At 38.3% G+C, this 24,153-nt stretch overlaps 2 protein-coding genes across 4 annotated transcripts; both read right to left on the bottom strand.

Annotated features, from left to right (window-relative positions):
* Positions 1-3,950: 3,950 nt before the first annotated feature.
* micall2a (mical-like 2a) lies at positions 3,951-15,284 on the bottom strand. 2 transcript variants are annotated; one of them, XM_044180249.1, is made up of 17 exons: positions 14,962-15,284; positions 14,454-14,502; positions 13,080-13,221; positions 12,725-12,888; positions 12,409-12,536; positions 11,792-12,304; positions 11,483-11,667; positions 10,513-10,570; positions 9,831-10,030; positions 8,986-9,093; positions 8,745-8,806; positions 8,441-8,564; positions 6,329-6,431; positions 5,811-5,884; positions 5,612-5,726; positions 5,433-5,479; positions 3,951-5,335 (listed from the first exon to the last, which is right to left on the bottom strand). In XM_044180249.1, the coding sequence occupies exons 1-17, from the start codon at positions 15,102-15,104 to the stop codon at positions 5,256-5,258; spliced, it is 2,295 nt and encodes a 764-aa protein (XP_044036184.1). In that variant the 5' UTR covers positions 15,105-15,284; the 3' UTR covers positions 3,951-5,255. The 2 variants fall into 2 exon arrangements, with proteins under 2 accessions (XP_044036184.1, XP_044036183.1); XM_044180248.1 differs by having other exon boundaries at positions 3,952-5,335; positions 12,409-12,539; positions 14,962-15,282.
* Positions 15,285-15,561: 277 nt separating this feature from the next.
* si:dkey-43p13.5 (homeobox protein unc-4) lies at positions 15,562-22,988 on the bottom strand. 2 transcript variants are annotated; one of them, XM_044180253.1, is made up of 5 exons: positions 22,939-22,988; positions 20,716-20,784; positions 20,225-20,370; positions 19,759-19,916; positions 15,562-18,924 (listed from the first exon to the last, which is right to left on the bottom strand). In XM_044180253.1, exons 2-5 carry the CDS (start codon positions 20,721-20,723, stop codon positions 18,505-18,507), a joined length of 732 nt encoding a protein of 243 aa, XP_044036188.1. In that variant the 5' UTR covers positions 20,724-20,784; positions 22,939-22,988; the 3' UTR covers positions 15,562-18,504. The 2 variants fall into 2 exon arrangements, with proteins under 2 accessions (XP_044036188.1, XP_044036186.1); XM_044180251.1 differs by lacking the exon at positions 22,939-22,988 and having other exon boundaries at positions 20,716-21,371.
* Positions 22,989-24,153: the final 1,165 nt, after the last annotated feature.

The raw sequence follows: 24,153 nt of genomic DNA, 5'->3' as shown, positions 1-24,153 counted from the left end.
ACATCACCTGTTATTATATTTATATTACGGTGGCATTTCTGCCCTTTGTTTAAGCTGTAACCACGAGCCAACTTCCAAGACACTTATTACAAATAAAATAAGCTAACTCTTTCACTTAAGTGAGACTTGTTGCCCCTGACAAAGGCACAGTGGGTTTTCAGAGGTCCTTCATAAGACTAGAGCAGACTACACCCTGCTGAAAACCACATGAGCTCTCCTGATTCAAATGAGGAATGATATGACACTCAAAGACGGAAAACAACTTGGACTGTTTAGCATTTCACAATGTTCTTTTGTGCCTCAGAAAACAATTCATGACATTACAGAGCAAAAAACCTGACTTAAATGTTGTATAGAAACACTAACATGGCCTTATAAGGAGATTGACAGATCAAGTTACAAGTGCTGCCTAAATGCTAAAGTAATTTCATATGAACCAGGCTGAAAGAGATGCAATCAACCATTCCTGATTCAGACGACTGTTGTGTTTAAGAGGATGACAACCCCCTTTCTTATTGTCTATGTAATTCACCAAAATTGCCACTTACAGCCACTAAGAGCAGGACGTTTCATCTCCAAGCTTCCTCTGGTCTTTGCCACTCATCCCATTTCTACTTCCTCCAAAAGTGCCACCACTTCATTAACCTTGCCAGGCATGAGATAAGAGAGGCAGTGCATCAAAGCTGCCTGCCCACAGAGAGAACAGAGCCCTGCATGTCTCCACTACACAGCAGCCATCACACACACTGGCAGATACACAGTCCACAAACCATCCAACATGCAAAAAAGACCTTTTGTGTTTCAAACAGTCATTCAGAACTGTTTTTTTTTTTTTGGGGGGGGGTGCGCAGGACATCATGTTTTAAATGTAATTCTTAGTGGAGTGAAAACATTGGTTTGTTCCAAAGGTTTTAAGGGAGTTTGATTGGGAAATAATGCTAAATAATTGCTCTGGGTCAGACTCTTCATTGCCTCAGACACTTATTTAAGGTGTCTCATAGCACTCTTGTAAGAGGAATTCAGGTATACAGCGCGGCCATCACTATGACCTATAAACTTAAAACTTTGAAAATGAGAAAATTACACAAGAAAAGCATCAAAGCCAACTTCAGCTCGATGAGTAACAACTCCCGACTTCCTCAAAGCATGAAAGTAGATGGTAGGAAATGTATTAACTGAGTCACAATATTGTTTTACTTGCACCACATACAAATCTCTCTGGTGCATTTAATCCCTCTACCCACAGTTTCTCAGAAAGGAGGATATAAATTATTTTCCTTTGGTGGAAACTGTAAATCCCTGTCTGGATTCTGTTAAAAGGCTTAAAATGTCACTAAATGCCAAGGCTGAGACTCCTGCTAACACGTAGGTCTTTAAGACAAGATGTTAAAGCGTTGAAAGTTACCTGAAATTGATGAGGCTAATATTCTTATCGCAAACTGAGGCTTCTGTGAAAGTGGATATTGAAAATAGCCAGGTAACCCTTCATATTAAAGGCTATCAGAAGGATTAGCAGCATAAACACCAATTACACATTTAATTGTTTATTGTCAGTAGTATTTAGAAAACATGCTACAGAGCATAAATTAAAAGGATTGGGATGTAGAGGGGGTAATCTGCCACAATATAGTATCATCATAAGTATATATTTCAGTGAAGAAGACAAGGAAATGATCCCAAAATAACAAGTCAAACTGCTGAATGCTGGCCTGTAAATGAGTAATTTACCATGAATATCCTTCTCTATCCCTTTACGGCTATATGAAATTCCAAACCACGTTATACTAGCATGGAAGGGTCTGTCAGTGAAATTTGAAATAGAGGACAAAGGGCCACCGAGCAAATAGGTTTTTTAGACACCATCCTCAGAGTTCTCTGCCAATGTGAATCAGAGGTAAAATACAGTGCATTAAGTCGACCTCTGAGGCAGCACAGAGGAGGGTAGAGTGAGACATTCTGCTATCTATTAAGACTCGCGCTATGTATATATTGTGTTTTGAAGGAATTTTACTGATCCACAAAACCAGCAGGAAAGGATAAGAGTGAGTCCCTAAGACCATGTGGTAAGCAACTGCAGTGAAGAATCTCAGGCAAGTTGAAAGTTGCTGTGCCGTTAAGGAGAAAGTCTGGCAGAATCCTGCATGCCCGCTGATAACATGGTTGGATTAAGGATGTTTAAGGGAAGTGAAAATTATTCATTTGAGATGGATGAAAGCTGCACTTGTCAAGTCTACCAGTCATGCACTTTATACATTTCATTTCCACTAGCCAGCATGCATAATTTCCCCTCAATGCAAATTTTTACACACTGAAAATTGTGAGCATTTACCCCGCTCCCTTAACACATTCTCTGACACAGAAAATGGATCATCTCTATTGAACAGGGAACAAAACAATGCAATTTTGTTTGCAGAGGTTTGAGAATCTAATTTTGTGCAGGAAGATAAAGTCACAAGACTCTGTAGAATACAAACAATAGCTTTCATTTAAAATCATGCCTGAATCAAAAAGAGACAATGTTTTGTTGCCTTGCTCATCAGAATGACATCTATGGAAATCATTTTAGCACATGCCCAATTATCCAAACAGACTTCATTTTTGAGTGTAATTACTGGTTTTAAGTCACCAAAGTCTTGGCCTCAGTGTTGGTCTAGGCGCCTTGTAACTGAGTATATACACTGTATATCTGTCTCTCTATACAAATATTATGATCTCTCTGATGAGAATTAAGTCTCCAGCCTGGATGGCCAATAAATTAGAGGCACGCTTCTCGTTTACTCATCAGAGCTAATGAGCCTGATAAAATTACCTCGAGGATCATAATTACAGGCTAGTGGCAGAGACTCTGGCAGGGACTGGAATAAGACGATGACACACACACACACACACACACACAATTTAGATTGTGTTGCAAGTGGCAATGTACAACAGCTAACCTAAAAAAAAAAAAAATCACAAAGCACTCACATCTTATTAATAGAATAACAGACTAATATCAATGTGCACAAGCAAAGATTATACATTGTACATTTTCATTCAGGAAGCCTAAACAATTCAGCTAATGAGACATATAGAAACCTATACTGTTTGACATCACATTTAAAAAATGTACTGGATTAACATAATGTAAGGTGCTGAACAATATTACAATTTCCACCTTTCTGTCAGAGCAGTTCAAACAGATTTTACCACCCTTTCATAAAGATTAAGTACTTCATGGGTAATGGCATATTTTAATGAACGATGGCAGCCTGGACACAAGAGCTCACCTCAGAGGATTCCATTTCATCACACATTCACAGGATGAATTGTTTTACTTATGAATATTAATGTCCCTCTAATTTGAGGCTGTTGTTAATGCTTGTCGCTAGGAGCTTGGCAAATCAGGTCCCATTCCTGTTAAAACCATGTATTAGACACCCCCCTGACACTAAGCCCTCGCCTTTGATTCTTAATTGCAGAAGTGCAAGCATTTGCAGTAGATGGGCCGCAAAGCTTTAATTAACTCTAATATCACACATTCAGTCTCGACTGTCACACACATCACGCATGGCATTTTGTACCAATATCATCCCCAACTCTGCTCAGCTAGAAAGATTGTGTTCCAAGTTCATGATCACAATTTCATGCATCTCAAAATGAGGGATATGTAGTTTGTAAGTAGCTGCAATATATTGACGCCAGTGAATTATCTTGATGCCATCCTTAAAAAAACCTTATTAAAAGCATACATTGATGGAGCTCAGTGATTACTGTACAGCTTTAATGCAAAGGAGTCGCAGCATTGTTGGTTTCTTACTGAAAGCAACGTCTGATCTTGGCAGTCGTTGAATCAACAGTCATTGGTGAAGCTGGTAGGGAAGGGGAGTGATAAAAAGTTCAGGGATGTGTTTAAATAGAAAGATGTGTGCCAAAGGAAGCCGTTCTTAAGTAAATAATTCAACCTCTCATACACACTAATCTTCAAAGGATTTATTGGACAACAGATTTCAAGTTTAAAAATACTATAAATAGAGTACAAGTACATACCATTCAGTAACACTTAAAATACAACATACATTCCTTACAAACACTGCAAATGCCATTTTCACACACGAGTGACTCCACACATCGTTTGAACATTTTAATAGCTCAGGTACAGAGCATTTCTGATGCAGATATTAGTAAAGAGTAATGTTTAATTAAACGCGGTTTAAAGATAAAGAGCTCAATACAACCTATAGTTTATAAGCCTTCCCCGGCCATAAGCTACAGCTCTACCTAATCCTCTTTCACATAACATTATTGCATCAGCACAGCTGAACATTTTTGCAGCATTTATAAAATTAGCAAAGAAATTAACTGTCCGTACTGTGGCAAATTGGATTTCCAAGTTCTTGCCTTGTGATACAGCATACCCAGGCTGCCACCTACAGTACAGTGTGAGAGGAACTACAGTCTGCAACAAGGCAGTTCAACATGTGTGGCTCTCCATTTTACACTCCACAGCCATTCAAACTTAATTGTCAAGGCTTTTTCTCCCGCTAATATCCTTACAAGAAATTTGTTAAAATCAATTATTAAATAAATACTGGAATAATTTCATTTTGGATCAAGACTGTTGAAGGATTACACATTTATTCTGCTCATTCATATTTGCATGTGGAACAGACAGTGTTCCATCTGTAATTTCGAAATCATGACAGTTTGTTTTTAACGCCCAACATCCAATTATTTTGACCCAGTGCGAGTTGATTTGTTAAAATAACTAATTTGATACCTCATTCCAATCATTCAATAAATATACAGTATCTTTACATAACAAACATATCCATAAATTATGGCATTTTTTCTTGTGACTCTAATCAACATAAGGGAAATGCTCACAGCTGCACTTGACATACAATTAAACACCACCATTTTGTGGAAAAAAAAACATGACACCCCTTGTAAAAAAAAAAAAAAAAAGCAAAGATTGAATCATAAGCTATTTAGAAATTCTCACTTAACATTAGTAACAACAAACGAAGAACTGAATGTGAATGTTGAACAAAAATAACATTTTAAGTGAACCTTTATTTTGAAATATTCTGAAACTACTAGAAACACAACACGACTTGATCCATGCTTCCTAATTTGACATCTCTACATTTGCCTTCTTGTTAGCACACTATGTACTGCAGTACCTAAATATAAAAACCTTAAAAATCTTAAAAAGGGATAACAATAATGACTTTCAGTTCAACATGAAAGTTTAGTAAAAATTGCCTTGAGGCTCATTCCACTCGTCTTTTATTTCTTCGCCTGAACAGTTTCGAGATGGAGGATTTCCTCTTATTTTTAGCTTTCTTTACTCCTATTCACCAAAAAAACAGTGTATATTAGAATGACGCATTCAAATTGGAAAATCTCATCTAAAAGAAAAGCATACAATACATATATACAATACTTACGAAGATTTTGCATCATTTCATTCAACTGCTGATCCTCCTCCACTTCCCTGAAATTGTTAAAAAATAAACGTCTAGTTAAGCATTTTGTTTGCATATCAAGTTGTTATATTACCAGTATTGCTCTGCATTAGTTATCACTCCTGAAATGCAAACATTAATTATAAGATGCATCATGTTACCTCAGTCTGTCTTCATCCAGACCCTCCACAATCGCATTTCTGCCATCCACGATCTCCATCAGTCTCTGCATCAACTTCTTCTCCCGCTGTTGCTCCTCTCTGGACTTTAAATGATCTGTGATACCAAGTTGACAGACTTTGGTGTTGAAAGCAGAAAGTAACAGAGGTGATGTTGAGAAGAGAGTCTGTGATCTCTTACCTGGCTTCTCCAGCAGTCTACGAAGTTCCCCCTCCACACCTGGCTGCTGCTGCTCCAGCTCCTGAGTCCTGGCTCTGAGATATTCAATCATTAATAACATAAAAAAAATCCAAAGTGAGTTATTATGCACATCACATCTTTCACAAAAATATATATTTGGTTTGACAGTTAATTAGTTTGAATTCTTCCTAGTGTTAAACAAGTGTATAGGAATAATGACAACTATAACGGGCTTAATTTTCACAGAGGAATACTATATATATATATATATATATATATATATATATATATATATATATATATTTATTTCAAGGTATGGAGTTATTAATATAATTAAAAATAAAAATTGATTTTATGGCACAAAGTAAAACAGACTGTAGAAGCCTTTATGAGAAACAATTACAACCAAAATTGGGAGCAAACAAATTAGTAATACAATAATGGATGACATGGTCATTTAACAATCTCACTGTACAGCTGCCCTTCAAGTTTTATGCTATAAAACAGGTAGTACTCACATGTATACAAGCTCTGATTCCTTTCTAATGTACATCTGCTTTTTTCGAATGAGGTTGAACCAATCAACCATCAGTGGGTCCATCAATATGTCCCCCTCTCCCTCTGAAAGACACAACACCACATTTTAAAAATATGTTAATACACAAGATATTATTAATGAGGTATGGTATAATAATCTTCAATAATGGTCACGGTGTAAATGTATAAGCCCTGATGTGTACATATTGGGTAAAAATTCATGAATCAATTGTGATCAGTTGATTTAAGTATTCAACAACACCTTTAATGCCTGTAGAGACTTGCATTTATTATCTGCTCTGGCTAACTTGTACAGTTTCACGCAACTCAAGTAAATGTTTCTGACTTGTGAGTAAATGAAATCCCACAGGGATAAATTAAGTTCAAAGAAAGTGTTCAGACAGCAATTTTAGCGCTGTGCTCTTCTGATGTCAAATAATGCAGTGACTGAGAATAAAGAGCGAGCTGTAGAATAATTCTGTTTTCACATTACACATTTTGGTTATTTAAAAAAAAAACTGACATTTTACATCATCTTATTTAATATAACAATCAAGAAGCCTCTCCTCATCCAGAATCATGGCTCATTTTATTTTCACCAGAGCAACTCTTTGTTTTCATATGACTGTATTAGTTACACGCGATAATAAATTAGGTTTTTGGATCATTTGGCTGGTATGCAGCAGCAGGGTGCAGGTTTGTTGAGATGGAGGGTGACTCACCTCCTGGGACCATGTCAACACTTCACTTAAGGGACTGTAGCCAGTAGTTGTGAGGATTTTTTGCTTTTCTTTGTGAAATATGAAAGTAAATTGAATATATTTGGGTTTTAGAGTTTTGTTGGTCGCACAAAACAAGCATTTTAAATGTCACCTTAGGAAATTACAATGAGCATTTCTCACGATTGCAACACAGAGGCAATACATGATAAAGTGCAGATTTGTCTTCATCACTTACTTAATAATATTTTTGCAAAGTCCAGTAGGGATAATCTTTTTATTAATAATTTTATTTTTTTGGAAAAAAAGGTCTTTACCAAATAACGAACACCCAAGGTACAGTGAAGCTTTTACAAAGACAATGATTAATACATAAATCTAAAATGTTCAAGGCTGTTTAAATATTTTCCTAAAGCAGTGATCATGGTTCAGGGATTCCTTTAGTCCACCACAGTATACAATATGCACTGAAATGCAACACAGCTTGCATTTTCTGCTTCACCAAGTCAGACAGGACTATCTAAGTAGGTGGATCAATAGATTTTTTGTGTGAATATTTGCCAATCCCAATTAGTGACTAATCAATCAAAACACACACACACACACACACACACACGACTGATCGGGACAGGGACTGAGGACAAGCCAGTCTACATCCTGCCATCACCAAAACAAACATGATTTTATTCTGAATTGAACTTGAGTGCCAGGGTTTAGTTTTTATGACAACAAATTCCAGTTGAGAAGTAGATGATCTCCTAGGAGGTGTGCAATTGATGTCAAATTCTGGCCAAGTGATTGCATGCTCAAGCTTCCTGGGTGGCGGGTAGGAAAAGTATGCAATCGACCAGAATATATATTACTATACCCAAGTCATGCTGACCTTGAGCAAAGCAATCAGGCCCCCTACTCCCACTACTTCAAAAGAGAAGCAACATCCCTGCTGTGGGCTGTCTGTGCTGCTCACCTAATTTGGCTGCAGAAACAGTAATAGAAATGGCAGGTAAATCCCCCAAACACAGACACGCCATGCTCCAGCTGACGGTGAGTGAATGTGTCCCGTGTGAAGCAACCAGGACACAATTCTGCACCAGAAATACTCTCTCTGAAGCAGCAGTGGGATTCAGCAGTTTGCACAAATACAATAAAAGTTTGCATTGAGGTTATTCACTGCAAGAGAGCAAAATTGACATATTATGCCTCAGAACAAGTGAGTTGTTTGAGGGACTGTTTTTTTTTTGTATTTTTTTTATATAAATTGCACAGATTGTTTCTGACATGTCAACATTAAATTTTATTTGCATGTCTAAACAAGGAAAAGAAAGGAAGTGGAAAACATGAGTTGCAGGGGAAGAGTGACAGGGAAAAAAGTACCTTCCTCACAGCTGCGGAGTTTCTTTTCCAGCTCCACACCCTCCTTCTCCAACTGAGCCAAGTTTGTCTCAATATCATTCAGCTCCCCCTCAATCTGCGCCACTGGAATATGACAAGACTTCACCTGATAGAAAACAAAAGAACTTAAGCGTCACAGTCAAATATAGATAACTTTAATTTAAAAATTCTGACTTTGGCCACTTAAACGTAAAGAAGGTCGTCCATTTTTTACTGGGAATGTAATGAAAGCATATTTGTAGAGCAGTTAATTAATCTCTTAAGAGACTTAATGGAGGGAACTTACAGAGGGTGACCTCATTTCAGTCCTGGAGGCGTTGGTGGGTGACAAATACTTTCCCTTTTTAGCTGAGAGGTAGATAAAATAGGATTAGATAGTCCTTTCATGGCAGCTTTTCAAAAAAGCATTGTCACATATGACTTCACCTGATTTATTTTCAGTGAAAAATGACAGCTCATATGAAATCAACAAGATGGCTGAGGCCACGTATGTATGTATGGCTTTGATGATGATATTTTTAATCAACCTGACGGCTTTCCGAGATTGGCTGGAGCAGTCGTTGAAGAGCTAATAGATTCCACAGCTGGTCGTCTGGGTGGGGATTTCACAGACGAGTGACTCCCATGTTTAAAACCTAAAATAAGGACACAAAAGGTTTACATGCTGTAGATCTGCAGAAAGTTTCACTCTGCTTCTCTGTTTTCTGCTAAGAGCTTGCAACAGCATGTTTGTCCGGCAATCAGTGCATGTGGATGTTGCCATACTAGCAGTGTGGTGGGATGGCAATGTCGGCCTGTCTGTTGATCAGTCCACCACTTCTGTCCAGACTGACATATCAACAACTTTTGAATGGATTGCCATCAAACTTTGTACAAACGTTTCATGGTCAACAAAGGATGAAGCCAAATGACTTTGGAGTTTCAGTTCGTTGTTTTCTTTTTTTGTCCAGCCCACAACATTACTGTTTTGGTTCACTCGCACTGCTCTCGGAGTTGTTTTTGGCAGCAGCAGTGTTTTCCGGGAAAAAGCTCTAAAAACTCACTGTACACTACCTGCTCAGCACCAAACGGCAGACAGAAACAGTTAGCAACTAGCTGGTAAATATAGTGGAGCATTTAGCAGCTAAAAGACCAAGACATTTCCCACAGGAATTGTTAAAGACCAAAAACAGAGCTAAAAGAATGAATATTGGACTTGCAAATAACCTATTTAACACAGACATATAGATTGTAACATTACACAGCTGACTAGATCAAATAGCACTTAAGACAGAGTGTAAATTCTGAACATGGAGCTTTTTGATATCCAACACTAAACTAATACAAACTCTAATAGTAAACAAATGTCTCTTATTATAAATTACAGACTTACCCAGGTTTCTAGGGCCAAGCTCAGGTTTCTGTGACGAGACTTCTCTAAAGTGTGCAGGATCAAACCGAGCACAGCTAACTGGAGGTACTGCCAGTGTTGGAGCCGAGGGAGGCCTTGTTGTACTGATGGAGACTTTAGAGGAAGTCGTGGACATGAAACCAGGATTATGTTGCTCAGTAAAGGCTTCAGCTTCAGTATCTCTGTAAGAAAGACACAATGAAATTATTGTTTAAGTGTGTCACCATGAAAAAATGGTGTAAAAGTACAGCATTTATCGGACGCAGATGTACACCTATAGGCTGAACATAAAGAATGAAAATAGACAAAAAGGCCTCACCTTTTAATTTTGTAATGATAAAACGGCGGCGAAAACAATGGAGGAATCATCAGCAGGGATTAAAAATTAGAGAATCTAGTGTTAGAGTAGGAAAGGTTCAGGCCTGGCACTCCTTGGGGCTTGTTTGGATGTGGGACAGAGCTAGCGACTGCACTCTGAGCCAGTCAACATTAACAGAGATGGACGAAGCTCGATGATTCTGCATTCTGGAGAGTGAATAAGCTGAATGGTCAGGAAAGTTTTAAGACAACTCTTTCAAACCGTTTTTGTCCACCTGTGTGACCTTCCCACTTCCACCAAAGTTAGTTATGAGGTAATAGGTAAAAGATGATTGAGGATACTTACTTTAGACCTAGCTCAGTTTTCAAAGGTTTGAGCTTTGATTGCCACTCATAGACTGGATCTGCAGACAAATGATTTAGACAGAAAAAGTTGAGTGAATAACTGATGTAAATAAAAGCATGATGGCAAAGTAAAGATTATCACTACTTCATCTGTCACATGAATAACTGTTGAAATCATTCTTAATTTAAAAAGCAGGGACACATTTACTTTTATTTGACATCTGCTTTAGCAATGAAGTGTGCACTCAAAGAAGTTCAAGTTCTTGTACACAAACAAAATACTCCCTTGACTTTTCTGTGTGTCACACTCATCTGATAATGAGCAGTTGATAATGAGTGCAGCTACTGGTTTCATTATCTAGTTTCTCATAACAATGCACTAAAGTAACTGATCTTCACCTACACATCTGTATTAAAAGACCCAAAAGATGCTCTAATCTGTGCATGAGACAAACTGTCTTCAAATGGATAAATGCACAAACTCTATAAAATTTGACAAGAGGTGATCTTGACTTCCAAGACAAGTTAGAGTAATATCCAGTGTAATATCCATGGTCAGTATGTTGTCCATATTAGCAGGAAACATAATTACTTTCCATGATAGAACTCTCCATATCAAAGATGATAATTTGATGACCATTTATATTAGAAACCAACAGTAATTGTGTTTCTGTCTGAAAAGCTACGGACTGTCAGGATGCTACAGCCATGCATGCACATCCATCCAAAGAGAATGACAGTTCAGCTATGAAAATTCATTACAAGAGTGAGACAGAAATTAAAATGTCAGTATCCAACATTGAGCTAACATCATGCTAAATGCACTGGCTGTATAAATAGGGCAAAAATGACAAAAGGGCTTTGTTTTCTATGAATGCTTTCTGAGACAGAGACAGAATTGGGGGGGGGGTTGTTGGCTAGATGTCAAATAATGGATCAAGAATAACTGAAATGAATTTAGTAGCGCTTGCTTTTGGCGGTTGTGTGTACAGTTGTTGGCCTTGTGTTGTCTTTGTTGATGGCCTTCAGACATGGTGATTCCTTATTGTTTGTCTGGCTGGTGGAGGGCTGTCCTGCCCAGTTTCCTGCTGGGCCTTGGCTGCATTTATCCTTTCTCAAACCGGGGTTGTCAGCTGAACTTGGCTCATCTCCAAACCTGCAGAGAGAGAAAGCCCTCGCCATCAGCCTTAATAACAAAAGTCATTACAAAACCAGTAGAAAATACTAGAAAAGGATCATCTATTCGTGGCCACATAAAGTATACAGAATGCAGTACACACCGTCTCTCTGCTGATCGGATGGTAAACGGGCGTTTGTTGTTGTTGTTGCTGCTGCAGTTTTCTTCAGCCAATTTTTTAACAGTGGTTGTCCTGGCTCTGCTCTCATCATCAGGACACAGTGGGACCTTGGGCCTTCCTAAAACACTTGAGGGCTCTGTGGGCTTCCTGTTACCTGCTGAGGCCTCTGTGACTGGCGGAGCAGCCTGGAAAAACCTCTGCCGGGCCGACTGCGTCTTCTGGGCCGAGGCCGTCCAGGTCTGGGAAGGTGGAGAAGGACTGACTGGCTTCACAACAATATTCAATGGGGCTGACAGCACAGAAGAGGGGCATGGTGCAGGCTGGGTCAGGCTGGCACTATTTAATCGTCCAGCTGAACTGGCTGGTCCATTTTTGATCCCAGCCTCGGAGGAGGAAGGTTTGCAACTGTTCTGGTGGGCGTTACAGACAAAAGTGTCTGGATTCTTCCCAGGTTTGTAGCCTCCTGCATGAAGCACACTGGAGCATTCACTGCATCTGGTGGAAGTTTATTAACATGAAATTATGAATGCAATAAACGCAGTACAATTAAACACAATACATGACAGGAAAGTATCAATGAATAAAGATAAAATTCCTACTTCAAACAGCTTCTGTGATAGAGCTTGCCTTCCACAAAGTGCCTCTGAACCAGATGAACGTAACTCTTGCATGCAACGCATTTGCTAGTGAGAGTCCCATTTTTGTTGCCATTTTCTCCCAGAACCGCCTTCTGTGAAAGAAAACTAAAACTGAGGTAACGCACTTAACCCACTGAAAAAAAAGGAAATTCCTTGGTGTTCTTAAATATAATAATAATAATTAATTAATAGGTATGACAACAAATATGTATTGTAAACACAGCCACAATAAACACAGCCAAAATGTTTGATAATGCGTTCTGATATGAGTACTGACCTGAACAGCAGCTCTGGCCAATTTGGGTGAGGTCTGAGCAGTGAGAGTGGAAGGTAAACAATTCTCAATGGCAGTTTTAGACACAAAGGTTTTGGCAACCACGGGGAGATTCTTCTTCTCTGATGGCTCCTCCTTGGAGCCCTCTGCTGGCCTTTTTACTCCCACTGAGGAAAAATAAAACACCATAAAACATCACACTTTAGCACAGGAGAGAAAGAACACTGTATGTCTAAACCTAAAAATAAATATGTAAGATAAAGCTTGGAATTAAAGAAAATCTTATTGGTTAGGAGGATGTACAACTCAATCTTAGCTATACGGTTTCTAAAAATATTTGAATCAGCCACGTTCTCACTGGGAGGCCGTCCTTTGAAGTAGTTGTAGTACTGGGAGACGTAGGTAAGAATGCTCAGCCTGTCTGGGATCCTTAAAGCCACCATGTCTTCTGCATCTAACAAAGCTGGGATCCCCAACCTCTCCTCTGCAACCTGAAAAGCCTTGACAGAAAAAACAAATACACAGTTTAACCAACAGTCATCAACTCCTGCCAAGACAACATTTAATGGTAGTGTATGATGGACCCAAGTGAACAAATCCAAAGCATGTTTGCCATATAAAAACATGGTATTCACTGGGCGCAGTAATGTCAGCTCCTACAATTACAGCATGTGTAAAAATGTCAGACAATACAATCTCCTTTAAATAGACGAGCAGCAGCCTGTGGCTCGGCCCAGAGAGGTCTGAAAAGGGCTGTATAATGAATAGCACGCTTCCTGTGAGTTCGTAGGGATAAGAAAAAGGATGGAGGGAGAAGGATAACGGGGCATTGTTTAGGATCAGCCTGGACATGCTCATTAAATTTAAAGCAAAGAATACTAAGCCTGTAGATGTAAAAGAAAAGCACTGAAAAATGAAAACTAAAGCTGGTTTTGCTACAAACACACAGAGACTATTTCTTATTTAACAACTCGTGAAATAACCACCTGTAGGAAACATGACACTATTCATGAAATATAGAAGGGTGTGAATTACAGCACTAGTCACATTCTCATGTTTCGGTACAGGGAGCATCTTCAACAGTTGATCAGAACTAAAACCTGATCAAACACACTACTCTCTGGCCACAAATTCTTCTTCTTGCATAACCCTGAAGAATATACAACAACAGTGGCTTCAAGTGAACCGTCATCATGAGGATTGAGTGGCAGATGACAGCACGTCTCATTCAAAAATCAATAGCCGGAGAGCCTCTCCCCTGAGCTCAGGTTTGTTGCTGACACTGCTAGGATCATCCAAGACAACATGGAAGTCTTACAGAGTGCATACTGTAGCACTCTGCAGGGCCTGAAATCCTCAGAGGAAGCTGGTAAAATGGAAGAAGACTAAATAATGGAAAGGTCCCAGCTGTGCTGCTCATGTCATGTAGGGGTTAACAAAATAAAATGAGGTCAAGTGGACAGAGGCAGAGGAAGGATTCAGAATTTTTAAGTTTGAGAGGAGTCTAAAATTGGCAGTGGCTTTTGCTTAAACTGCTGTATTGTTAAAATGTTGAAACAGCTAAATATTGAACCAATCTGCTGCATAAATGTGAAAGCAAGAACAAATACTGTGTGTTGCTGGATGCGCCTCCATGTGTCTGAAGTGGATGTGTTGCTACATCAGATTTTGTAGCTTAGTATGAAGTCAGTTCCACTCAATATGACAAAGGTTCAACAACTTGTCATCTTACCAGTCTGTTGTTCTCAAACACATCCTCCTTTCTGAGTGAATCATAGTCTCTGGGAAAACAGAAACACAATGAACAGAAAGAGAAGTTAGACATGTAGGAGAAAACCTCATCTAAATTTAAGATCAGGACCCTGAGGAGTTCAACTATGAAAAAGTAGTTATATTTATTATATGTATCATCTTTCTTATATCTGATGAGTTCCCTTAGAAATAAAATTTATAATGGCAGAAGTAACACCCCTTAACTAAACTACAAGGACCAATGGAAAAAAAACATGTATAAAGATTAGGAAAAAAATCTGAATAAAATCACTTTTAGGCCAAACACTAAGTAGCTACCAAAGACACATAAACCCTTGTAGAAAAACTACACAAGTATTGCAATTTAGGAGGGGGCAGGCTACCCCAGGACATATCACTTTTGTCAAAGCTAATAGTTAAAGTACTCAACCAAACCTCGGCAGAATTTCACCTATATTATAACAGTTTATTCAAAATTAAATACTTACATCAGGTCCGGTCTGTACTTGTGTATAAGCGCACAAAAAGCCAATCCATTCCTGAATGAAGTCGTCATGTTGGTGATGGCCACATCTCGATAGCCCTCACAATGCATTTTACACCACTGCTCCAAAGCCTTGATGGCTGCCATAATCCCAGCGCGGCAGAGACACTGTATACTCAGTACAGACTAAGTGTGCAACAGGCAGAGGTTTCAGTGTGGACGAGCCGGAGGAAAGAGACATAAAAAGGATTTGACCGTGAACTGTGGCGCTGCAGCTGCTTCCTGTTTCCCTCTTTTACCTGAATGTCTGTCTAGTCTACGGGCGAGTTGGTAGTGTGTGTTTCTCCGCTCATTAGCCTACACTAATTGACACCGACTGCCGATTCGTCATTCACAACAGTTGAATAAAACAGTTAAAAGGTAAATAATAGTTTTTCTAGTGGTTAGAGTTCAGTTGTCAATCCCAAAAAGTACATTCTGCTAACTGAATTAGTGCAGAAATATTCCCAATAAAGATATCAGACCTAAAGTGATACTGACCTAGATTTTAATGCAAAATTCCTCACAGAAGACAATTAGTCTGATCATATCCAAATGTGTTTATATATTTGAACCTCTTGACAATATAAGTACATGGTCTACAACCAAACATATTTAGTCTGCTTCTGCATCAGCTCCCAGTATGCAAGGTAAAATTCAAGTTAGTCCCCCTTTATGCTTAATCCTGCAGACAGTACCACAAATGAGTGACAAAGGCTGGGTTTGTCATTCAAACATGTCACTCTGAAATGTTATTGGGTGTGCACAGAGAGCCTCTTATGTTGAAAACACAAACCTCAAATGTGACCTTTAGGCAAAATGTTACAGTATTTGGTTTTGATTACTTTCTAATTACTTACAGATTACTTCTGATCCTCCAGTCTGGAGTAGCCATCTGGATTTTTGGGAAATTGAATGCAAGATGCAGTGTCCATATGGTTAAAGTCAAACTGAAAAGGAACAAATGTCTCTCTACATTTTATTTTATTTTGTTTTATTATATTTTGCGTTTCTCCTGGTGGGGCATAGAAACTTAGATTTATTTGATAGCATAATAGTCACGGTATTGTAATCTGACAAAGAATGCTGCTGTCCTTTTTTATTTCTGTTGGAATCTCTTAGGACAAAGGTTTCAGCTGTCATTTCCTTATATAGGTTATATGGACATTTACAATCATATTTTCATTTAATGCCTCATGAAATTTATCTTTTTTGGGTCTCAGTAAAGGAGGAATATGCTGTAGGATTTCTTAAGTAATTAAACACCAGACTTGCTATCTCAGCCAGCATATCGGGGTCAGCGTGCAGTATGAGAACCAAGAAAAGAATCTATGGCATGCTTTTTTCCCCCCTCAGTCATCTTTGTGTGGGGCCTAATTGGGGACTAATTGAGGCCAACTATTGTCATATAAGGATTCTGACCTAATTAGCCCATATTATGATGTCCCACCAAATTTTAGGAAAAACTTATAACTTGATTTTTCAGCAACTTTCATGTAATAAACTGATTATGAAGAATTATAGTCATAAAGTTTGTTAGACGCGTTTGTGAGAAAGCTTGAAGAGTCATTCCACCTAAACAGAAAACAAAATAAAAAATAACCCATTTTGAAAAGAAGTTTCAAATTTGACCCAGAGACCTCCTCAGTAAATGTTCAAACCTCTGACATGGAAAATGTAATTAGTGTGAGACCAGAGTTGAACGTGAGTCTTTAAATTACAAGCGACCCACACTGACCTCATTCACTGTAAGACATTAATTGTTTATTTGTCACGACAACAGGGTCTCCAAAAAATGGTCCACGCAACAAATAAGAGATGTGTGTCCGCAGTAAAAAGGAAATGTATGCATTAGTTGGATTTTAAAAACACTCACTGGGCGTTGCCTTGTCTGAACTATCTGTCTCATCTGTCCTGTCTGAGGACATCTTCATGTCCAGGTGGGGGCAGCGTCACACTGCACTGTCAGAAGACTATCTCACCACTCCAAACTTGTGGTCAAATACATAAACAATGCATTCAAATAGAGAGTTCTAGTATAATTTCCATGCAGAAGTATGTAACAAAACCTTATGCAGGACTTCAACTAGAATTAGGACACAAACTAAAATGGCAGTTTTATCATCCATTACTTGTATTATCTAATACTATTATTATTATCAATTGTTATAGTTCTATATTTTCAGAAGATTAAGCATACTAAACTATTTAAAACATTAACTTGCAACTCTGGAAATTTATTAGTTGATTAGATGTTTTAAACCAGTATCCTCTTATCATGTTGTATTTTAAGTATGATGTAAAATACTGTGTGGAGTACACACATGGGATTATGAAATGCCTCCAGACTCACAGCTGTGTTTGTTTAGGAACATGTGAAAATCACTAATAATTGACTCTCATATCGATCAGATAAATTTTGTCTGCAGTTTGAGATGTGGTTCATAACCTGAATTTAGCAACACAATGCAGTGTTTGTTGGGCCAAAGCCAGATGAAAGATGTTTACAAAAAAATAGTTCTACGTTATCTCACATTTTGTGACTTCATCATTTATTTACCACAGCTGTTATGAATTATTATTTCATCCTGATATTATCATTTTGCATTTGTTGCTGGTTTAACTCTCTTAAAACAAGCCCTTAAAATTCCTTCTCTTTAGATTCACAGTTCTTTATGGAATCTGTTTCACTATCAATGAAAACAAAAAACTCAGTATACAATGTTTTTGATGCATATAGTTAAAAAAATAGACATGCATCATCTATATAGACTCACTCTTTATGATTTAATTTTTCAGCTATTTCCATTGTTTCCTTTGAGGACATGTGGCTGCATGCTGACATCCTGCCTGTCTGTGAAGGTAACCCAAGAGGTCAGGGATGAGCTTGTCATTAGTGAAATCATTTAGAAATTATTTGACAGTATCCCATTTCAGCTGTGCCCTGATAGACTGATGTGATAAGGTGGCAGCATCTCTTATTTGGCACTGTTATCTGTTAAAGACCTGGCACACAGTATGTGTCATTCATTTAGAGTTGACAATCTAAACACTTTTAAGATGTGTAAAAATCACATTCAGAATATAAAGAGACGTAAACATCACATGCATGTGATGTTAACTAAGTAATTCAAATAATGTAGGGTACAGAAACTTTTTACAGTTCTACATTGTTATCAAAGTAGACAAAACAGTGATACATGAGAAACAGAACATTAAAAAATTCTGTTTAAATAAAAATGGGCCCAGAAAATGTCACTGTTAGTTGGAATGTACCATGAAGATAACATTTTTTTGTAAATGCTACAAGATGACAACTTGTTTATAATTTTATAGAAAATTACTAACATTTTATACAGCAAGAAATATTTAATTAATAATGGCTAAATAATAAAGCTCCTCATCCCAGAAAGTTTCAAAAAGTATGTTCCGGCATAGTAATAGTATACATTGTTTTTTTTTTTTTTTTGGTTAAGATTATCTGTACAAACAGGAAGAAGAAAAATGATCAATCGTAGTGCATGGCATCAGCTTCCTGTGTTTGTGACTGTGTGTCGCCTCCTGACATGTTTACAGTACTGTGGATCTCAGCCTCATGCTCTCTGGCTTTGGCCCTCAGCTTGGCAATGCTGCAGGAGCGGAGCTCCTCTGAGCTCGGCTTCTCCGGCCTCTCCCACTTCCCCGACCTCTGGGTCACAGGCTGCATACGCACGCTCAGCACAGCACTCACATCTTTTGTCCATGGATAGTTTTCTCCTTCCTGTCGTCTCTCCCAGTGCTCGCCATCTGAACTTTCTGTCTGCTGTTTTAAACTCCTGCTTGGTGTCTCAGACGTTTCATCATTGTCTCTTTTTACATAAGGCCCTGCAAGCTGGCCCTGGAGTTTCAGCTGTCGTCTCATCTTAGCACGGCGGTTTTGAAACCAAACCTGGAAACAAATGAAGGAATACTAAATATAAATAAAAATATAAATAATCTGGGAATATAAATAAACTTTGTGTAATAGTTACAAAATGTTGACAAGATATCTTGCTAAAATTGTTAGAAGAAAGTTTGAAAAAAATCTTTTCACGATATTCAAAAAGGTAAATTCCGAATCTTTGTTTTCAGCACTTCATTAAAGGATGCAGTCACATTTCTTCAAGTCAACTCACATGCTAGCCATGAAGATATCCCTATCTAATGCGATTCCAGTGTAACCACACGAAAAAAATTCATCAATAAGACTTTAACTTCAGAAGATACCCACTTGACTGACTCAGACTGCTGAAGCCTTATATTGGTTTCAGCTGAACTTTTGAGTGTATTTTTGGACCGAACAAGTACTGTTGATTTTGAATCCCATCTCTCACAGTATAGACAGTATGGAGATAAGGGACAAGTGCAGAAACCAGTAAATGTTTCAATGTATATATGGGCATGTAAGTATTGTTTTCTGACAGACTTGAAAAAATGTGAAGCTATCCAAGCTATATTACATTTATATAGATTGACCAAAATAGTACAAATAGTACCAAAACATAATGCATTTCCCCAGAATTCATTGTGACATTTTTGGTAACTTTGACATATTGAATAGAATTGAATTAAGAAATAGGTCTGAGGATTTAAATTATGTTTGTCAACACAAGCTGGTAGTGATGGACCTGCAAAAGAATCTGAAGGGCTGAATAGAATCATTTGCACACTGTACAAAAAAATGTATATCAATTGAATGAGTATGAAGTGAACATTTCCAGAAGAAGTTCAGTGTGCCAATTACCTGTACTCTGGCCTCGATGAGGTCCAGTCTGACGGCCAGGGCTTCCCTCATGAAGATGTCTGGGTAGTGGGTGGTCTCGAAGGCCTTCTCCAGCTCCTCCAGCTGCCAGCTGCTGTAGTTGGCTCGTGCACGACGCTGCTTCACTGGCCTCTGTTCATCTGGAAAGCACAGCGCAAGCACCAATTACACAATCGCCAACGGGTGACAACAAACTAATGGCTCTAGATTGGATAATTAGCACAGCAATCATTAGGCCCACTTTAACACTGCTTGATAATTGATTGTTAGTTACGAGCTGTTAGCTAATCTTTTGTAAACATTTACACTGCAATCAGATGGTGCTCAGTGACTGTCTTAGAGACTGTGGTCATACAGTGCCAGTTTGGCTGTGCACTATCTATCTGCACATGTCCTGTATTATATAATCTGTCCCTTTTTGGCCTCTGCAGCTGTGGTTGAAACTCACCTATGCCCTCTGTGAGTGGCCCCATCCCGACCGCCTGTGTGGCCAGGAGCAAAGCTTCCTTGCATGTCTCTGGCTGCAGATAATTCCTCAAGGATTCATAGCTGATAAAGGGCCCCGGGATCAGGATCTGAGGTTGGGAGCCCAGTCTGGTTGGGAATGCAGGGAAAAAGTGAGCTGCAGGTGAATGGAAAACTGCAGGCAGGAGAGTAGATACTAGCTGCCTTGGGCCAAACATGTCAAAGCAATTAAGAGTCCAATATTAAATGTCAGTCCACTGAAAAGGGCCAGATTGACTCCTACAGGGATACTGGTAGATTGGTGAAATGCATCCCAAAGTCCAGAATAAAAATGAAAAAAAGATAATTATGATCATCCACCAGATGTATCCTGTTGTCTGTTAGAGCTGCTGTATGTGGCTGAGGTGCTCAGCGCAGGTATAAGGTGTTGCCTGAAGAGTTAAGGTAAGACTTGAATAGTGGAGGTGGTCTCACCTTAGCATTCTACTCTTCTCCACCAATCCTCTCCCCTCCCAGTCACATGACTCCACGCAGATGCCAGAGCTTGATATATAGGACAGAGGTGAAAATCCAACCTGTGATTCATCTCTCAGTGGATTATCAGTGTTTGCTGTATTCATCATTATTCTCCCAACCACATACTGTATGTCCTAAATCTATTTCTTACATTATAGTTACAGGGTATGTTTCCCCTGAGTTTTTCACTCTCTGTCTACCTGGGACAAGTTGCAACATCTTTGGCTTCTGAAATTTCAATCAGTGAGATGGACAGGAGCTCAGTGTGTAAAAACTCAGCTTTTGAAGATGTGTATGTTCATTTAGACACGTTCACCTCAAAGATTTGCGTAACTCTTATCTGACCGGTTTAACAGTTGTCAAATATAAGAACAAATTACTGCAAAGAACGCATGATGAAAACACAAGTTGTTCAGTCCTGTGGGATGATAACAAGCACAAAGGCAGCAGACTCTGAACAGCAGGTTCCAGGATAAACACACTCTTCCTGACAACAAAGTGACAAACCTGAACACTCATTTGCTTAATGTTTTTAATCCCTTTTAGCAACCCCGTGTTTACTCTATTGTTGATTTCATTTTGTTGTTGTTTTTTTTTTAATTATCATGTCTGTGAACCTTCATAGCAATCAACTTAACGAGTGATAGCAGTGTATATACACAAATCCCTTCTTTAAATCTTTGAATTCCACTAATGAAATATCGAATAAACGATGTACACCAGGTGTAATAAAATTTTGACCTGTAAGAATAGCAACTAAATTATTGTGCTTAACTACTACAGTAGTAAAAATGTGCATTTTGCATGTCATGCTTTTTATTCTTATAAGACTTGTTATCCTTATACATTTGTGTCTCTTATATTTAACACATACTGTAGTCCATGATGTATGGATTTCTTGGTCAGTTTAATTTCTGAAGGTACTTTTGATTTCTGTTGATTTCAGTGGTGTAGTTTTACTGTCGCAAAACGGAATAATAATAATTACAGTGTAAATGTTGGAACACATGGTGTGATCATCCGTGCTTTTTCCAACAATTCTTTTTTGCTCAAACTAAAGGAAAAAAGGCACATTTTGGAACCTTTTTTTAACCAAAATTTGTATGAGCATCCCATTTAAAATGCAAAATACGTTCTACTCTAAAATCTGTAGCTGTTGAATAAATGTTATATTAAAAGGACAATAGAAAATCCTGTAAACTACAATAACACAAGGAAGTTTTCCCAAGTGGTAGCCCCAGTTTGTGCCTCTCATGTATTAGCATTAGCGTTACATTTGAGTCACAGAGCTAAGCATCAGTTTCTTTAAAAGAGAAATACCCGGCAATGTTTGAAAAACCCAGAAGGTTTTCCAGACTCCTCAAAGGCTGTCTTATGGAAACCCTGAGAGGCAAGTGAGAAAAAAAGAATTTGGTGATTCATTTTCTTAGTCTGACCTAAATTGTTTTCTCTCTTGTGTTAATGACCTAAGAACAGGTGAAAAAAAAGGTTTTGCCAAGATAATCTTTCTAAGTTCAAACAACAAACACTTAGAAAGATTATCTCCTTTTTTCACCTGCTCCTAAGTCATAAACACAGGAGAGAAAACAATTTAGATCAGACTTCCGTACTGTCCTAACCATCTGGATGAAAAAAAAATCTGTCTGGTACACAAAAGAAGTAACCGGCTACCATCTTTGTTTGGATTAGGAAACAGAAGTGCAACTTGAGAAATGGGAAATCTTATTTATTGTGCAGTGGGTGGATTTTTTATTCATCCACATGGTCTGATATGATCAGGTATCTTGCTAAATGACCATCTGGGTTTTTCAGGTATTTATCCTTTAGAGAAATAGATTCTTAGCACTGTGACTCGAATGTAATGCTAATAGATGAGAGCCACAAACTGTGGGTGCCAAAGTGCATACTTCACCACAGACCTGAGGTAAAATGAAGACAGTCAACTCAAACTTATTGAACTGATGATTTGTAGCATATTTTTGGTGCCAAACTTACCTGGAATACCACTTTTTAAAACTTGCTAACTAGCTAGAGGTTGCCAGATGGCGTATTAGTAGAACAGCTGCTCTAGATAATTTGTAAAAACATTCACTGTCAGATGTTTGTACTTATTATTCATGTTATATCCTGTGTTTGTTAATAACTGATATACTGCTATAATTAGTGGTGATATATTCTTACCATCGCTGTAAAGTATGTAGACACTACTCAAAGTGTTACCGAACACTTACAGGATTTTTCCATCTCAGATCAAAGCATACACATCAACACATTAGCAACCAAGACAGGAAGATTATTAACACGTTTTTCTTTGAGCAAGGCAGCTGTAGCTTAGTGTTGATGGATCTCTGATGAGATGATCGCCAGCACTGTCTATGTGAATTAAACACAGGTGTGTCAATTAATCCGAAGATACATACCATCTAACAACACATCTTGCTAACTGCTCATCAGCTCAGACGGCGGTGAAAACATTCAGCTGTCAATGTTGTCACAGCTGAACTGGCGGGCTGAGGTGGCTTTGATCAGCCCAGGACCTCTGCAGGAGGCAGCAGGTCAGAACAGAGGTGAGTCACAGGATGGTCATTCCTCTGCAAGCAGCGAGGACTGCAACTTGCTCACCTGTGGCCCTTTCATCTGCACCTGTTCAAACACTAAATTAAAGCCTTAGTGGAGGTAATAAAGAGGTCAGTATTCGAGTTTGACCAATTTGGATTTCTTTGAAATTTATGTTGAGACTGAAAGCCAATATTTAGTTAAATTTACGTCTTTTAATGTCAAAAGGATTGAAGAAAGAGTCACAGTTTCACACATAATTTGATTCCTGACATTGTGAAAAAAAATCTCTTTAACAGCATTAAGAACATCATGGAACATTTGAACTCTCCAGTGAAACTTGGCTAACAAAATATTTTTAGCATTAGCATATAGCTAATATAATATTAGCTAATATCATGTCCATATAATTACATCAAAATACACATTACTGAAAAGGTATGTTGAATTAATATTGAAATAGTATAAATAATTCAGGCTCTACATTACTTACTTAATGTAGGTGTAGTCGGTGAGGACCACCATCAATGGTGGACGACATAACCAGCCGACTAAAGACAACTTTTAGCACTTCAGTCTGTTTGTGCATATGTATGTGTGTGTGTGTGTGTGACGGAGGGAACGGACAGACAGAGATTGAAAGAAATCATTTTTTGGGTTTGCAAGTTCTGCGGGGAAAAGCAAAATAGATTAAAAGTGTCTTAGCTGTGGCTAAATAAACACTGTGTGTGGTGGGACTGACGACTGAATAGCCATCTCCGTTTGTCCCTGGCACACAGGTAGCTACAGGGATTTCTGGTCTGTTTGAAAGTAGACCCCCTTCTCCCACCCCCTCAAACT

This window comes from Siniperca chuatsi, linkage group LG21 (assembly GCF_020085105.1).
Source record: "Siniperca chuatsi isolate FFG_IHB_CAS linkage group LG21, ASM2008510v1, whole genome shotgun sequence".
Classification (NCBI taxonomy): domain Eukaryota; kingdom Metazoa; phylum Chordata; class Actinopteri; order Centrarchiformes; family Sinipercidae; genus Siniperca; species Siniperca chuatsi.
This window is presented reverse-complemented; position numbering and strand designations above follow the sequence as displayed.

Excerpts from the sequence above, each read along its gene's own strand:
- micall2a (XM_044180248.1), bottom strand. The coding sequence starts at position 15,104 with ATGGCAGCCATCAAGGCTTTGGAGCAGTGGTGTAAAATGCATTGTGAG. Across the intron at positions 10,031-10,512 it reads AAAACTGAGCTAGGTCTAAA|AGATACTGAAGCTGAAGCCT; the intron begins GTAAGTATCCTC and ends TCTTTCTTACAG. Across the intron at positions 8,565-8,744 it reads CTGAAATGAGGTCACCCTCT|GTGAAGTCTTGTCATATTCC; the intron begins GTAAGTTCCCTC and ends GTTTTCTATCAG.
- si:dkey-43p13.5 (XM_044180251.1), bottom strand. The coding sequence starts at position 20,864 with ATGATGAATACAGCAAACACTGATAATCCACTGAGAGATGAATCACAG. Across the intron at positions 20,371-20,715 it reads GAGAAGAGTAGAATGCTAAG|ACTGGGCTCCCAACCTCAGA; the intron begins GTGAGACCACCT and ends ATTCCCAACCAG. Across the intron at positions 18,925-19,758 it reads TCATCGAGGCCAGAGTACAG|GTTTGGTTTCAAAACCGCCG; the intron begins GTAATTGGCACA and ends ATTTGTTTCCAG.